The sequence below is a fragment of the Populus trichocarpa genome, chromosome 7 (genome assembly GCF_000002775.5).
Source record: "Populus trichocarpa isolate Nisqually-1 chromosome 7, P.trichocarpa_v4.1, whole genome shotgun sequence".
Classification (NCBI taxonomy): Eukaryota; Viridiplantae; Streptophyta; class Magnoliopsida; order Malpighiales; family Salicaceae; genus Populus; species Populus trichocarpa.
Window position 1 is genome coordinate 1,429,874 of NC_037291.2, and position 17,436 is coordinate 1,447,309.

The following is a 17,436-nucleotide window of genomic DNA, read 5'->3' on the forward strand; positions in this document are numbered from 1 at the left end:
TTTGACTAACTCACACCTAGGATAACCCATCACAATAGCTTTTTTTTTTCAAATAATATTTAATAAAACATGCTCAAGTTTAAATAATTCAATGACAAATGATAAAATAAAATAAAAATAAGAAAACCGAATCACCCCAAGTTAACTCAACTAACTTACGATCCGAGATATGAGACAGTGATAACCTAGCAAAAAGAAGCTCAAGACTCGATAAGTCAATGTCAAATTGTGAAAATTTAAAAAAAGAATTTAAAAATACCAAACTTAAAAACTGGGTTCATCATCGAAATTGATGAATCAAGTTATAAGACTAGGATTACCTTATAAAAGGCAGACATTAAAAAATTTAAAAACAAAGTTCTAAATCATAAAAAGATTAAAATAGAAAAAATCAAAATAATGAGGACTAAACCATGCACAAAAAATAACTGAAAGAAACTAATCAAGGATTAAATTGAAAAACAAAATAAATGAAGAAAATGATAAAAAAAAATAAGACAATAAAAAAATAAGAACCAAAATTGAAAACCAAATAAATTTATATTAAATTCCAAAGGACAAACTTGAAATATAAATTAATGAAAATGATAAAAAAAAATAACAATAAAAAAAATGAGAATCATATTGAATACAAAAATCTAATGAGATTAAATGACGAGTGACAAAATAAAAAACAAAATAAACTTTAAGAAGTATTAGATTGAAAAAATCAAAAGAATGAGGATCAAGTTCAAAACAAATACAAACTAGATGACACAACTGAATTTTTAAATGTTTCGCATGAATACCAGGACACGAGAGAGAGAAAAGAAGACAAGGAGGAAAAAAATTCATTGTCTTCAAATCACCACCGTACTGGCTACACGCATCACCCCAGGAACTACACCGCCACCTAACACATTAGATGAGACGGTGGCTGAAAGTTTTTGGTAACCAGAATATGTCTTACGCATCTCTAGAATGATACGCGAGATATTAACGCGTTGACATGTGAACAACACACGCCAACCTCCTCTTTAATTAATTTATTAATATTCAAAAAAAGGTAATTACTAGACAGGATACAAGAGCATATAAATATTACTTAAAAATCAATTTGCAAAGATTAAAATACCCTCCCAAGGAGGCTTTTTTTTTAGTCAAAGGTTATATATATAATTTAATTTTTCAAAAATTGTGCAAAGAGAAAAAAAAACATTTTTTGCAAAAGGTCAATTTTTTTAGCTTTAAGGGTGAAAAAATATTTTTGTTGTACATTTTAAAAGTAAATAATTAAATTGCTCCCACCCAATATGCAAATAATATTTGGATCCCCTTGGAAAATACAACTTTACCCTTGCTTCCAAGGTAATTTTTAAGTGCAATGTAGGACAAAGTGGTCAAAACACTACTTGAATCCACATTGTTTCTTATCACAATGAATAGGAAAAGCCGAGCCTTTTAGATTTTTTTTTTATAACAAATAGAGTATTTAATATCTAAAAATATAAAATTAACATTAATATTCACATTTTATTCAATAGTTAATATATAATTTTATTTTAAATATCTATGTTTTATTCATAGAGTTTTAAATATTTATTATTTGCATGATTCATTATTTAGAGCATGTTTATTTTTACTTTTCAAAAATACTTTTTTTTAAAAATATTCTTAATTTTTTTATTTGCTTCAAATTATTTTTTTATTGTTTCTAGATCATTTTGATGTACTGATATTAAGAGTAATTTTTTTTTTAAAAAAATATTATTTTAATACAGTTCTAAGTAAAATATATTTTAAAAAATAACGGTTACTACATTACCAAACATACATATATATATATATATATATATATATATATATATATATATTAAATGACAACATGGTAGATACTATAAATTAAATGTGTTTGTTACCCTGAGCTTCTAGTTGAATCCATGTATAATTTTTTCTTGTAGTGTTTTTTAAATTAAGTTTTATTTAAAAATATATTAAAATAATAATTTTTTTATTTTAAAATTTATTTTTAACATAAAAGATCAAAATAATATAAAAATATTTATTAAAAAAACATTTTTAAATATAAAAACAAACACAGGCTTGACTTGAAATTTAATTTTGTCCCAGTAAATTCAAAAGAGGGAAAAAAAATGTCATAGCTTTTGTAACAAAGAAGAAGAAATGTGATAGTAGTTTTGACATTTGGGCTATGATTCACCTAGATGGGAGCTGCTGTGATGCCACGCAACTCAAGGACATGCAGTGGGCACGTAAGACAAGTCCACTGGAACTATACAGGGCGCCGAAATTTGTCAGCCATCTCCTCTTCCTCTCCACTTTCCTGCTGTGGACACCAGAGAAAACCTTCGTACTGTCTTCATCATTCTCAGTACTATCACCGTCACCGTCACCGTCACCGTCACCCCCACCCCCACCCCCACCCCCACCGTCCACAGAACATTACCAGTACAGTATTATTATCATACCATCTTTTGAGGCAAGTACTGTTGTATATAATATGAGTTGTGATCCAACTAGGTTTTTTGTTAGTGTTTTTGGCCTTGAAAAATCAACTGCGGTTGGTGCCATCTGTCATGGTTGCACTAGGAGCAAGTGGAGACGTTTTCCTGCATGTTCATTATAAGCTTCGACCACTTTTGTTCCGTTCAATAATTGAGTCTGTAATCAATTGTACATTAGTCATCAGATTGATCACGAGTGGTGCAATCAGTAGAAAGATCTCCTTGACTGGGACACATTGAACATCTCAGTTGGGGTCAAGATACAATCATGGAGAATTCGTGACTCCAGCGAAGCTCAATCACTAGCTGTACACAATGAAGTGGAACCAATTGATGCAGAATCAAATGGATATGGATTGCCATTGGCAAGGTTGTAATTTGACCGGCACTTTTGAATTCCGGAAGAAGGCATGATTGGCTCAAGGAATCAACTATAGGCGACCGGCATGAGGAAGTGGCAAGAAATAATTTCTTGTTATACTATCGATTTGCAACCAATCTATGTTCTAAATACATACAAGGAAACATCAAATTGAATTCATCTTCATACTTGCAGCAAAGCACATAACAGCACGGAATAACATGGGAAAACTTACTTCAATGGGGCCCCTACAAAAAATTATTTCAATGTCTCGATCGATACCTTTACATTTACAAAAGACTTGGACCCTATATAGGCAATGAGGGAAGGTGCGTTTATCATGAAAAACGAAGCAGCACGAAGGGAAATACATCAAATGAAAAACAACCGTCCAATTTGTGGGCTCCGCATGTGGATCCTGCAATCTAACAGGCTGAAGTTTTCCATTTGATACGAACTGGGTACTCTGTGTTGCGTAGCGTTATTCAAGCAAGACTTGATTGCGTTGAACGCTTTGCAAATATTAACCTCAATGCTTCCACCAAAGCTTAAGCGCTGGCACCTTGCACCTCTAGGCTACTTCAGTGTTCAAGATTGGCAGCAGGTTCTGGCTGCTGGCATGCAAAATTATGAATCTCCTAGCAAGAAACAGCTCCACTAATGCTAAGAAAGAATACAATTGAATGATCTAATGATAATTTAACTGAAAAATGGAAATGCATGCCATTCCAGGCAGATAGTGCTGTTCAGCATCAGCTTGCACAGGCAACAGCTTTTTGGTCAAGATTGCTGTAAAATGAACTCAATGTGGTAATAGCAAGCGCATCTCCAAAGAGTGAAGCACGTGTCGATTTCAATATAAGAACTTCCACATAATCACCAACCATGGGGTTCCGCGCCTGACTTCCATCCTCATTTCGATTTGGCAGTGGCAGATTGGTAAATAAAACTCTATGGCCCCTATCACTCTTGCCAATAAGTTCTGTGTCTGGAGCTCTCTTGTTGGGCCCTTCCACTAAAACAAGTTGGACAGATCCAATCTGGGAGTCAAAACACTGACCTGTACTCTCACGGAAAGCCTCAATGAGTTCTGCAAGCCTCCTCTTCTTGACCTCATCAGGGACATCATCAACATAGTTCCTATGGGCATGGGTTTTTTCCCTCATGCTATATGCAAACATATATGCCATATCATAACCAACAGCCTTTACAAGACTTAGTGTGTCTTGGTGTTCCTCTTCAGTTTCTCCACAGAAACCTGTAGAAATGAGCCCAGGAATTAAGAGGGCAATATCAAAACTGAGGTTTAACATCATAAAAACTAAGGCACATAGATGTTGTATATGTAAAACCAGAGGCAATTCCTATGTGGAAAATCTAAATCTAAATTAAATTGACAAATAGATACGAGCATCAACAAATAAGGAGGTTGGTTTGTCAAAAGAAAAGAAATTGTCTTCTCATACAGGCCAGTTGGGGAACTTGCGAGAGCAGGGAGAGAATGGCAACGATACTAAAGACAAGGAAGTAAAACTGCGTGCAGTGGTCCTAAAATCAGTTAGTATAACTGCACGATTGAGAAAATGGTAAAACCTATGAAATTCCAACAGGATAAAGCACAAACTACATGGGACAAGAACAAAATCAGCACCAGACATTCTAAAGAGTACTAGAACACTAGTAAGCGTTCAGTTGGTCTTAGCTCTGACATGAACAGCAGGATTCAAGGTAAACAGGCCCAAAAATAAAGCTGCTTATATTATTTTACCCAATATTAACTCCTATGATGTAAGAGAACTAGGAAATCACAACAAGGAGGTTAGTCTCAGTGACAGCCTGACATATTAGGCCCTGAAAAATTACAGGTAGTAATCAGAAAATATTTTTCCTACGCCCTTTCAACTTAATGATTTGGTTACATGGGTGAAAAAGCAAAAAGACTAACCAGGACACAAGCATGGGAATCGAACCCCACATACCTCACTCCACAGTAAACTAAGACAACCTATAGGTGAAGCAGAATTTTGATATATCATCTAAGCATAAAAAGTTGTGAGAAGTGCAAGTTCCAATTTTATAGAAAATGAAGCCATTTTGATAGGATCTCTTACCACATATGAAGTCGCTGGTTATCCCTACATCTGGAATAATTCTCCTGATTTTCTGCACAAGATCTAAGTATGCCTCTCTAGTATATCCCCTACGCATTCTTTCGAGAACTGTGCTACTCCCAGTTTGAGCAGGTAAATGGATAGATTTGCAGATATTATGTCTGTTCCGCATTACATACAATAAGTCATCTGGGAAATCTTTAGGGTGTGGTGATGTGTATCTGAACCGCATTTCAGGAAATTCAGTGGAAAGCCTATCCAAGAGATCTGAAAAACGTAAACCTACCCTTTTCACCTTGCACGTGCTGGAGAAACCATCACTATACTTCCAATTTGTTCCAGGTTCAACTTCCTTTTCAATCTCAGATGCATCATTATAGCTGTTTACATTCTGGCCAAGAAGAGTTACCTCTTTCACACCTTCTTTCCAGAGTTCTGCCACCTCCTTCACTATTGATTCAACAGGACGTGATCGCTCTCTACCTCTAGTAAAAGGAACAATGCAAAACGAGCACATATTATTGCAACCCCTCATCACTGACACAAAAGCATTAATAGAATTTTTAGAGATCCTCACAGGACTAATATCTGCATAAGTCTCTTCAAGTGAGAGAAGGGTATTGATCCCTTTCTGACCATATTCGACCTCTTCTAGTAATCGTGGCAAATCTCTATAAGCATCAGGTCCACAAACCACATCAACCATCTTATCTGCATCTAATATCTTATCCTTTAACCTCTCAGCCATACAACCCAACACAACAACCTTTGGTGGATGATGCGACTGTGACCTTCCAATGGCAACATTGCTCTTCCAGTGTCTCTTTAGAAACCAAAAGTAATTAAGTCTCTGCCAGACCTTTTGCTCTGCATTGTCCCTTATAGCACATGTATTAATAAATATGATCTCTGCACTTTCAGGAACATCCACAATTTCACTATATCCAGCATTCTTCATGATAGATAGAACAATCTCCATGTCATTTACATTCATCTGACACCCATAAGTCTCATGATAAATACGGCCTCTTGGCAGAATTTCAATATCTGGTGGGACTTCTATAGCTGGCACAAATCTTGACAGAAATTAAAAAAGAAAGAATAAATTCAATACAAATTCTATTAAATACAATGCCCGACATTCATAACTGAATTGCAATTCAAGCATTTATTTCATTTTTAACCCTACATTTTCAATCTTTACAGCAACCTTCACCAAAGAAACATGTTTTAAGGAGCATAAAATTGAATAGCAATCTTCTAGCATGAACTTGCTTATCAAGCACTAAAGTTTCAATCTTTAAAGCAACTTTTGCTAAAGAGCTTGTTTCGAAGAGAATTCAATGAAAACCAATGATAAATGAATTGCCTTTTAAGCATAAAATCAGCTATTAAGCCTTAAAGTTTTGATGTTAACAGCGAGTTCACAGAACAAAACCAGTTTCAAAGAAAATAGGAGGGGAAGCAGGCATAGATGTGACTTGCAGTTCAGTCCTTAACTTGTTTATTAAATATTAAGCTCTAAAGCTTCAATCTTTATAGCTCCCTTCAGTAAAGGAACCTGTTTCACGTAGAATCCAAATGAAAGCAACCGAAATTGAATTATATTGCAAGTATTAACTTCGTATTAAGCTCTAAAGTCCTAGTCTTTACAGTTACTTTCACTTGAGAAACCTTGAGAATTCAATGGAAAGCAATCATGATTTGGTTCCCTTTCAGACATTAACTTGTCATTGAGAAGCTAAGTTTAAATCTTCACAAAGCCCTTCACTTCAAAAAACTTGCTTCAAAGAGAATTCAATGGAAACCAGAGGTAATTGAATTACATTTCCAGCATAAGCTTGATTATTTGAGCCATAAATCTTTAGTATTTCTATCACCCTTCACGCAAAAAAACCCATTTCTAATGGAAACCCTTCTGTTCTAAACTCCCAAAAGCAGCATTTCCACAGGAAAAAGGGATAGCAGTATCAACTAAATCATTTTAAAACAAATCACTAAAAATACACATCCAGATTCAAATTTGTCCAGAACCCTTTAAAGAAAATAAATAAGAACTCACTGGGGCTGTGTTTGAGAGGCAGAAGCGGAGACGGGGGCGGAAGCTGAGGAAGCAGCTTGAGCAACAAAGTGGTGAAGGCCAGGACCTTGAGTGTTCTTAGAAAGGTGAGACTGAGAGAAGTTTCTTGATAGAGTGAGAGAGCAGTTCCTCTTTTTGAGTGGTCCTTTATTGAAATGTCGATAGCAATGATAATAAGAAGGGCGTGGTTTCTTTGAAGAGAGAGACCTGAGGGTTAAACAGCAGCATCGCCTTTGGATCGTTGAAAGAGATGATGCGAGAGAAGACGCCATGAGAGAATCAGAGCCAAGAAGAGAGGAGTCTGTAGCAGCAGCGCTGAACAGGAGCTAGATAGGGATTCCTGTCGTCTTGTCTCTCTGTATTTCCCCAAAAAACGGTGCAGTTTTTGAGTATTTGCTTCCCATTTTAAAATGGGCCCGTACCGGCCCAATTATATTTCCATATTTGAGAGAACGTCTCTCCTATATTGCTTCCAATTCATACCAAGCCCCACGGCCGGCCAGGCCTGTACTGGCCCAATACAGGTTGCTTATTAACAATAGCTAAGAGGCATGAAAACAACCGTAGTTCCATGCTTGTTTGTAATGTTTAACAATGTAATGATGATTTTTTTTTCAAAATCCTTAAAATTAATTATTAAAAATATTAAAGTCTTTTTACACAGTTTATTAGTTATTGTTAAATTAAAAAGTAATAAATAAATGTTTTTTTATCTTAATTTGATAGTAAAAAAACCAAAACATCATTGAAAATAAAAAATTGGTATTAATGAATATTTTCATATTGGTTTTTTTATTGTTATAATATCATTTAAGAGATAATTTAGTATTTGATCAAATATAAATATAATAAATAATTAAAAGTATAATGATATGACCAAAATATTCTTAGAAAAATAAAATAAAATTATAATTAGGGTTTTTTTTTCTTTTCACCAAGTTTTTTTCTCTGCAATTACCATGTCAGTTTGAGGGTATTTTGGTAATTAGCAATGTATATATGACTAGCACATGTGCAACACCAGAAATTGCGTGGGCGGTGCCCGTACATATTGAGCAGAACATGCGGTGCTTCCCAGCATCTAAAAATATTTTTTTGTTATGTTGTTAGAAGCAACATCGTGTCCTTTTCTCTATAAAGCAACACGTGTTAGCTTTGGTGGTCCAACTTGTCTCCAGCTGATCTTTCTTTTTTCCTTACTTTTATTCCTTATAAATTACTGCTTGATTCTCTTTATTATTGGTATTTTAATTTTAGATTTTATTCTTTTGATTTTTATTTTTTGTTCTTGAACCTTTTGTATAAGTTTTTTTTATTTATTTTCAATTTCATCATTCAATCCTAATTTACCACATATTATTTTTCTAGTTTGATCATTATTCTTTTGATTTTAATTTTCTTTCTTGACTCATTTGTAAAAGTTTTATTGATTTTTAATTTCATCATTCAATCTAAATGGATAGTATTATATTTTTCAATTTGATCTTTGTTATTTTAATTTATATTTTTTTTCTTAATTCTTTTGTAAGAGTTATCATTCTTTTAAATTTCACCCTTAAAAAAAATAATATTTTTTATATTAATTTTGATCCTTATTATTTTGATTTTAATTTTCTTTCTTGACTTATTTATAAAAGTTTTATTGGTTTTTAATTTCATCATTCAATCTAAATGGATAGTATTATATTTTTCAATTTGGTCCTTGTTATTTTAATTTATATTTTTTTTGGTTCTTTTGTAAAAGTTATCATTCTTTTAAATTTCACCCTTAAATAAAAAAATTATTTTTTATATTAATTTTGATCCTTATTCTTTTGATTTTTTTTGTTCTCAATCAAATATAAAAAATTATTTTATATTTCAATTTTGATCATCTTTCTTTTTATTGTTATTTTTTAAAATCTTTTTGTACAATTTAAATTCTTTTTTAGTTTCATTATTTAATATTTGATTGATTGGGAGCTGTACTTCAAGGTTTTTCTAGATATGATGCTTCATGTTTAATAACTTGGGTTGTGAGTTTGAAAAATTAACATATTTTTCAAAGGGATTTATAATTATTTTTATTTTTTTATCGAGTTATTATAATCTCATGATCTGGACCATGGTTTGGTGGGATATACAAGGTTGATTCAGCCTTGATTATTAGGATTGCAGTTTTGTCACGCTAACTTGGGTTGACCATGATCAATTTTTATGTATTTTTTCTTCATATTGCGCTCTTACATGTTTAATGAATTGTGAATTGAAATATATTTTCTGTTCCCTTATGCAATTTTTTTTCTCAAGACTATCCCAAACACTTTTGTTTTTAAATTGAATTAATCTATTATTGTTTTCTATTTTTTTTCTAATTAAATAAAGTTAGCATGATGAAAGTCACATATTGTTTTTTTTAAAAAAACATGTTTACAACACCTAAATATTATTTTTTACACAAAAAATAGTTTGTTGAAAAGAACGGACACTAAGGCTAGTAAATTACTTAAACAAACCGAGAGAACCAAATAATATTATGTAGTTTAAATATTTTATTTTTCAATTTAGTGTCTTTTTTTCCTTTAATTTTTTCATTAAATTTTATTTAATAATCATTTAAGTCATTTTTTAGACTAAATCATGTCAGAACTATACGGTTTAATTTTAAATTTAAATTAGATAAAAAATCGAGTTGAAAGGTTTTTTCAGTTAATTTCATCCTCAAACTTATTTTACTTATAAAGTGAGTTGTATTTGAATTGATAAAGTTGATTAGATTATATCGAGATAACTTTAATATAGATTAATTTTAATCCCATTCTAGAAAAGAAGTTATGTTAAAAAAGTTTTTATTTTATTTAATCCTAACGTCAATTAGATCGTCAATTAGATCATCTCTGGATAGGCAAACTTGATTAGGCCATGATAGGTGAACTTCTACTTAGATTTATTTTAAATTCGTGCAGGTAAGGAATTAAATTGTTAAGTTTCAAGATTGATCAGTTGAATTGAATTTAATAACATGGTCATGTAAACCAGGGAAAATTTTATATTACATATTCTATCAGTTACACGTTAAAATACATTTTAAAAAAAGATAATCATAAAAAAAAAAGAGAATATAAAAGTATCTCAGGATACCATTGCTTATTCCTGATAAACCAGTACACTCGTAGATAACGGTAAAGAAAGCAAGCAAGCAAAATTAATCACGCCATCAGAAAAAAAGAGATAGCAACAAAGAGGAGATCATGGATAAGTACAAAGTGACTCATCGCCTCCTGAAACAATCGATAAAATCACTTGTTAATCGTCAATTAACCTCCAATAATCCAATCTATCGCTCCATTTCAGGTACAATCACTCTCTAATCCTAGTAATAATCCTGCAATTTGTAACGAAACTTTGAAATTTCTTGTTTTAAACAGCTTTGCCGCTCGGAAATGGAGGTCGGAATCCACAACTGTACAGAAGTTTCGGTTCTTTAGCGACGAAAGTTGAGAGGAATCCGTCGTTCTCGAGTCTGAATTCCGATGACGTGAGTTATTTCAAGGGAGTGTTAGGGGAGAAAAACGTGGTTCAAGATGAAGATAGATTGGAGACAGCAAATATTGATTGGATGCATAAATATAAAGGATCCAGTAAACTATTACTCTTGCCTAGAAACACGGAGGAGGTTCGTTTTTTTTTTTAAAAAATTAAATTCTCTATTACATAATGAATTAATGCAGTTTTATTATTATTTATTTGGTTTTGTGCTCGCGCTAGGTTTCTAAGATTTTAGAATATTGTAATTCGAGGCGGTTGGCAGTTGTTCCACAAGGTGGAAATACTGGACTTGTTGGTGGAAGTGTGCCGGTTTTCGATGAGGTAATGTAATCTTCTTTGTGTGTGTGTGTGCGTGCCTGTGTGTTTGGAAATTATCTCATGTTCAAGTGCTTCTTGATTATATTTTGTGCAGGTGATTATCAATGCGGGTTCAATGAATAAGATTATAGCTTTTGACAAGGTAGACATTCTTGTGGCATTTATGGTTTTCTTCTCCGTGGTTCCTGCAGTTGCAACTTTTGAATTTATTCACTAGCTATACTTTGTAGCAATGGGTTCAAGATCTTTTTGCATCATTTCAAAGTTCCTAGAGTCATTATTATTTTGTTTTTATTTTTATTTTTCGATAGCAATGGCTGGCTTTATTTCAATAAGTGTCTAGAAAGTGTGAAATAAAAATGCAGCGTTCTAGTAATTGATTTGCAAATTCTAGTTTAGACAAAGTTGAATAATATTTCTGAACCCAGTTAGAAAGTGATTACCTCGTGGTGCATTTCAGGTCAGTGGCATACTAGTTTGTGAAGCTGGATGCATATTGGAAAATCTTATTTCTTACCTGGATAACCAAGGGTAATTGTTCGATAAACCTTCATTTTCTTTTCTGACGGGACTTGTAGTGCATTTGAAACTATAAGGAAAAGAGATTCTATAATGTATAATAATAATAAAAAATTCAAGTTTAGTTATTGATATTTCTCCTTCTTGAATATTGTGATGGATATTACTTTGATTGTTGATAATGTTCTTGGTGAGAGTGCAGTTTAGTCATTTTTATTAATACACCACTATGTAGCTGAATACTTTTATGAATTTCTTGAGATTTTCAGTAATTCCAGAGGACTTTGTGTTAAAATATTTGAACGAATTTTTCGTAAGAGAATTTATGAAAATCTGCTTTCAGTTTGCAGAGAAATATGATACTGATTTTTCTTTCTTTTGTTCTTTATTTTCATTTTTTGTTGCATCGAATTGCTTCCTTACTTTTAAAGTACTATTGTCATTGTACTCTTTCACACATGTTTTGATCTTTGACCCATGTGATTGAAATTATAGCAAATCGAAGTTTGGCATTTTAATTCATTCTGCATTCAAGTAAATTAAACTTTCATTCAGATTTATAATGCCACTGGACTTAGGTGCAAAAGGAAGCTGCCAAATTGGTGGAAATGTTTCAACCAATGCAGGTGGTTTGCGCTTTGTCCGTTATGGCTCTCTTCATGGGAATGTACTCGGTAAGAATTGTAATCTATCAAGTCATGATTTGTTAAGAACTTGAAGACTTTTTTTTTTGACACTCCTTATTCATATGACTATGTAAAATGAGACGAATTTGATTATGTTGTTGGGTCCTGCTACAGGACCATAAAATTATGCTGTAATGCTTGGATATTATAGGGGATGTATTGGAGTTATAGATGTCTAATTTGTGTCAGTATCATCACACTTCTGTATATCTATAATTTTTGTGATGCCAGTTATTACAAGCATATTCTTGTCCAATCTTACAGGTCTTGAGGCTGTTCTGGCAAATGGCGATGTGCTTGACATGCTAGGGACATTACGTAAAGATAATACAGGGTATGACTTGAAGCATCTGTTTATAGGTATATGCCAGTCACTTTGCTCTGGATTATTTTTCCCTATCACCAGCCAATTTTTACCAGATGGTCCAATTCATGTATTTTTGCTATCATTGATGTAGGAAGTGAAGGTTCCTTGGGAATTGTAACTAAAGTTTCAATTCTTACTCCCCCAAAGCTATCTTCAGTGAACATAGCATTCCTTGCATGTGAAGATTATCTGAGCTGCCAAGTATGTTTTCAAGTGAAAATGACTGAAGCTTCGTCATCTGAAAATATGTTCTTTTTCCATATGTTATTGCTACAGAATATACAAATAATTAAATATGTGCATGCATACATATTTCTAGTGGATGGAGTTCTTGCCCTGCTTTATCAGTATGTGTTCCGCCCACTTGTTGAATTCTTGAGAATTGTTCTATACTTCTTACATTATTCGGTTTGATAGGAACTGAATCTTTGTTTCTAGTCATCCTTAGTTCATATCAAAACATCTCATTATTGCTTAGGACCTTAATAGCCCAAACAACTAAACCTAGGAGCATTTTTCCATTGGCTACACCCTGCTACAGTACCATACAAACCATCGACTGCAGATTAAGCTAGAACATATGGAACAAGAAACTTCATGCTAAATTAGAATACTGGAGCTTTATCACTTCCATCTGACATTTGAATCAGATTTTTCTTCTTCCAAAGTTTTAATTGCAGTCATGTTACTTGGCTAATTATAATGATTAGGATTAGGAGAGTATTAAAAGGCTTGGAAGAATGAGACTTTTTTTCCCGCTTTACAATTTGCTAAAGCTGATAGCTTTTCGGGTGGGGGATTCAAACAGGGACATGAATGTAAGGATTCATAATTTGAAATGATGTGCAAATGGCTAAAAGTAAATGCCTTTTGTTTTCTGGAAAGACCAAGGTTTAAACCCATAGTATGTTTATAAACTTGCTTTTGCAATATCTCTCCATTCTTTTATATTTGAGTTTAAGAAGTGTTCTTGCCTCACATTATTTTTGTCCTATCAGAAACTTCTATCAGAAGCAAAGAGGAAACTTGGAGAGATTCTGTCTGCATTTGAATTTTTGGATAGCCATGCAATGGATTTGGTATAGTTGCTCTAAATCTAATGAGTTTCTCTTTTTCTACTTATCTCACATCAAGCAAGAAATTACAATCTGATTAAAAACACTTTAAGAAAATAAAGTTACGTCTTAGACCTTTTTTCTTACCACCATTCAAATTCAGATCAACAATTTAATGAATGTTTCTGTAATCACTGGTGAAGGTATATATGAGCATAATTTGAGTTATTTGCTATGATAGCTCTTATCCTTCTGGAAGAATATAGAATAAGTCCCATATTTAACATGATTTCATGGTTTAAATGAAGGGTAGTTATTCTTTAAAATTTTCCTTACCCTACTGGAATTGTTGATATTTGAGAACCAACCTTGAGTTTCTGCTATCATATTTGTATTCAAGTTTTGTTTTCTTGGTCAAGTATTTGGAATAACTATTTTAATATTCGTGCAAGAAAATTTGAATATCATGAGTTTTATATTCTGGTGACAAAAGCAATTTATAGTATTACATGTTTTGGACTTCATAGTAGTGTGATCTACACATAATCTACAAATTCATTCTGTCATGGTTTGTAAGAAATTTTCTTCTGTAGATTATCTTGCACTTCATGTTTATTTTATTGAAGAAATCCAGATTTTGTAGCTGCCTTAACTTCGATTTTATTTTGTGTTCGCTTATTGTGTTTTATGTGGCAGGTCCTAAACCATTTAGAAGGTGTTCGGAATCCATTGCCTTCCGCAGTACACAACTTTTATGTGCTGATCGAGACAACAGGCAGTGATGAATCTTATGACAAGTAACCTTCTCACCAGTTTTCCTCTTCCTTTCAAAAATTGAATTAGCATTTGCTAAGGCTGCTATAACACCTCATTCTTCTATTTAAATTCTGGTAGTTGCAAATACTTTAGGTCATTTTTCTCAGAATAGTTAGAGATTTTTAATTCTGAGCGCATCGCTGAATAGAAAGCCAGATATAGCTTTTTATTTTTATTTGTCATCCTGAAACGCCTCACCTTACCATGCAAAACACTGGAATAAGCTCCAACCTCAAGTGCTGTCTTATGCCCCTTAATGAATGGACAATAGAATATAGCTGTCTCATGACCCGATGAATGACCAATAGATTACGTAACTAATGTATTCCCCTGAGAGGAAGTTCTGTATAAGTTAACACCTTTCATTTGCTAACATTGTTTGCCCCTTTATCTTTTCATTAATCATTATAGCATGCTTGGGTTATCATCTTTTCTTGTATTCTTCCTTGTATAGATTGATCACATGATGGCCAGCATGCTAAAACTGAAAATTTTATACGACTGCTTACAGAGAGAAGCTTGAGGCCTTCCTGCTTCACTCAATGGAATCTGGTTTAATTTCTGATGGGGTTCTTGCTCAAGACATAAATCAGGCATCCTCATTTTGGCGTATACGCGAGGTTCCCATTAAACTCAGTCAAATTTTCTCATGTCTACCTGACACCTTTCTGACTATTTTGTGTCCTGTCCTGTTTAGTTTCTTGACAGTTGAGACATGATTATCTACCTATGCTACAAACCTTAACCTGATGTTCTCCATGTACACACTGTGCCCTCTAATCATTAGTTTACTTTTGGAACTAATTATATGGTTGTGTGGGTGTTGGAAAAATCAAACATGGAGAAAGAAAACCGCTTTGGTGTGATGATAATAACAAAGATCCATACTGTAAAAATTTCTCTATGGGTTATATATCATGAATTCATATTCTTGTGCTTCTGCTCTTCATCAACAATAGTAGTTTGGGAATGAACGCATGGTATAGATATTAATATTCTGTTTGTTGGATCATTTTGTATGGCTGCAGGGTGTACCAGAAGCGTTGATGAGAGCAGGGCCTGTATACAAATATGATCTATCAATACCGGTCGAAAAAATGTACAGTCTTGTTGAGGACATGCGATTAAGACTCGGTGAGAAAAGGCAGCATTACCTCTTAAATTTTGAATTGTTGGACATTCATTTTGTACGCTAGTTTAAGGTTGCATTGGTAGCTTGCAGGGGTGAACTTGCAGCATGTTCAGTAACAGATTTAGCAGATAACTAAAATTAACACTAGATTTGAACATTGCCACCCCTCAAGAGAAAAGGAAGAGAATTGAATAAAGAAACATTGTGCCAATGTGCTGGAGGCTGAACAAGAATTTCTCACTAAATTTCTCTTCTTTGGGTTGTATTATTTATTTAGGCTACTTTATTCTTTATATAGAGTGTGATTGGATACTCTGTGGTATGTCCAGTACAAACTCATCAGCTGACCCCATTTTTTGTTCTCCCTGTCTATTTTTTAGGTCAATCAGCCAATGTAGTGGGATATGGTCATCTTGGAGATGGCAATTTGCATTTAAACATTTCAGCACCGCGATACGATGATACGGTAGTTTTCTTCTTCATTGACGTCTTTGAGTTATTTTTGTTCTGGCTATTGTGCGACTCTTAATTAATTTATCAATGGCGTTAGCAGATTTTAGCACAAATTGAACCCTACGTATATGAGTGGACATCTAAGCACCGGGGGAGTATAAGTGCAGAGCATGGCCTGGGACTGATGAAAGCCAATGAGATATTCTATAGCAAGTCACATGAAACTGTGAGCATTTTTTCATTTTCACATTTGAAAATATTAGAAATGCATATTTCCTGGCATGTATTTGGATAATGTGGGGTTTCTTTACGTGATAATGTCTGAATTGCGTGGAATTCATTTGGACAGGTGCAACTGATGGCTTCTATCAAGAAATTGCTGGACCCCAATGGAATCCTTAACCCATATAAAGTTCTTCCTCACTCACTCTGCTCTTACAGCTAAGTTCCTGGGACCCTTTTCCTCACTGTGGACATTCTTATCATTGCCTGTGGATAATATCTGACTAGGCCTTGTGGGGGTAATTGAAGAAAGAACACTGTTTGCTCGTATTTTATGGGATAACTATGTGCCCTGTAACGCTCAAGATGCATATGTATCATGTTGAATACTTAAATCCCATTTGACACTGCTATAAATAAACAATATTTCCTCTAGGCCTAAGCTGTTTTAACCTGTGCTGTAAGTGTGATTTTTCCTGAGATTAGTCTCTTTCTTTGTTTTCAAGTAAATGCATTTCTAAATGCAGTTAAAACTCTTGCATTAGATCCAGGCAGAATCCCCTAGACTGGATATACCTCATTTTTTGTCACTCTCTTCTCCTTTTCACCTGCCTATGTCTTATAATTGTATTTGTTCGAGCCATAAAAACCTGGTAACTTGTTCCTGGCATCACCTCTAAAGACTAAATGTTTGGAATTCCGAGGGGAAATGCATCATAGGGGAAAGTATTACCACCAATTTCTGTTTTTTCCGCTTCCCCTCTTGTTACTTCTGATTCTCAGGAACCTGGACATTAATTTCTTCAATACAGTTCTTTCAAACATTTCTGTATTGCTTCTTCTCAACATGCTTTAGACTCCTAGTCCCATTTTTCCCGGACGAATATATGTTTCCCAATTTAGGAAAAAGCACCTTTTTTTTTGAGAGAGAGAAGGAATCGAAGCTTCAACCTCTTCTTTTAGAGTGCAGACGCATGTGACCAGTGGCCACCAGTTCAGAATATGCACATTATTGTCAGCAATTTACCTTTTGATCATTCATTATTCCATGTGTGATGTTACAAAAGCACTTTATGCTTCTACGGTTTGGCCAATCCACGCAACCAAGTAAAGAAACATTAGACAAAAGCAGTAGGATTAAAGCAAAATCCAATTCCATCCCACTGGGACCGAGTCCTGTTAGCTTATGTTGTCAGCCGAATACATTTGGATTGAAGTCATCGATTCCCCCCCTGGATTTGAACGGGAAATGAACTTTTAGGCCTTGTATTTTCTTGTGTTTTT

The 17,436-nt window shown here is 33.6% G+C and overlaps 2 protein-coding genes across 3 annotated transcripts; one reads left to right on the forward strand and one right to left on the reverse strand.

The window, feature by feature from the left end:
* Positions 1-3,027: 3,027 nt before the first annotated feature.
* Positions 3,028-7,424, reverse strand: LOC7480150 (CDK5RAP1-like protein). The gene is made up of 3 exons (XM_002310241.4): positions 7,039-7,424; positions 4,977-6,052; positions 3,028-4,123 (listed from the first exon to the last, which is right to left on the reverse strand). Exons 1-3 carry the CDS (start codon positions 7,326-7,328, stop codon positions 3,618-3,620), a joined length of 1,872 nt encoding a protein of 623 aa, XP_002310277.1. The 5' UTR covers positions 7,329-7,424; the 3' UTR covers positions 3,028-3,617.
* Positions 7,425-10,183: 2,759 nt separating this feature from the next.
* LOC7480149 (D-2-hydroxyglutarate dehydrogenase, mitochondrial) lies at positions 10,184-16,587 on the forward strand. 2 transcript variants are annotated; one of them, XM_024605919.2, is made up of 15 exons: positions 10,184-10,389; positions 10,464-10,711; positions 10,804-10,905; positions 10,997-11,044; positions 11,363-11,433; positions 11,977-12,095; positions 12,372-12,467; positions 12,566-12,675; positions 13,473-13,553; positions 14,226-14,326; positions 14,857-14,965; positions 15,374-15,479; positions 15,858-15,943; positions 16,031-16,156; positions 16,280-16,587. In XM_024605919.2, exons 1-15 carry the CDS (start codon positions 10,287-10,289, stop codon positions 16,373-16,375), a joined length of 1,602 nt encoding a protein of 533 aa, XP_024461687.2. In that variant the 5' UTR covers positions 10,184-10,286; the 3' UTR covers positions 16,376-16,587. The 2 variants fall into 2 exon arrangements, with proteins under 2 accessions (XP_024461687.2, XP_024461688.2); XM_024605920.2 differs by lacking the exon at positions 13,473-13,553.
* Positions 16,588-17,436: the final 849 nt, after the last annotated feature.

What these genes read in the sequence shown, in the direction of transcription:
- LOC7480150 (XM_002310241.4), bottom strand. Translation starts at nt 7,328, where the DNA reads ATGGCGTCTTCTCTCGCATCATCTCTTTCAACGATCCAAAGGCGATGC. An exon ending in GCCTCTCAAACACAGCCCCA is followed by an intron (nt 6,053 to 7,038) that starts GTGAGTTCTTAT and finishes ATTTCTGTCAAG; the next exon opens with ATTTGTGCCAGCTATAGAAG. An exon ending in AACCAGCGACTTCATATGTG is followed by an intron (nt 4,124 to 4,976) that starts GTAAGAGATCCT and finishes TCATTTCTACAG; the next exon opens with GTTTCTGTGGAGAAACTGAA.
- LOC7480149 (XM_024605919.2), top strand. Translation starts at nt 10,287, where the DNA reads ATGGATAAGTACAAAGTGACTCATCGCCTCCTGAAACAATCGATAAAA. An exon ending in GGACATGCGATTAAGACTCG is followed by an intron (nt 15,480 to 15,857) that starts GTGAGAAAAGGC and finishes TCTATTTTTTAG; the next exon opens with GTCAATCAGCCAATGTAGTG. An exon ending in CACCGCGATACGATGATACG is followed by an intron (nt 15,944 to 16,030) that starts GTAGTTTTCTTC and finishes TGGCGTTAGCAG; the next exon opens with ATTTTAGCACAAATTGAACC.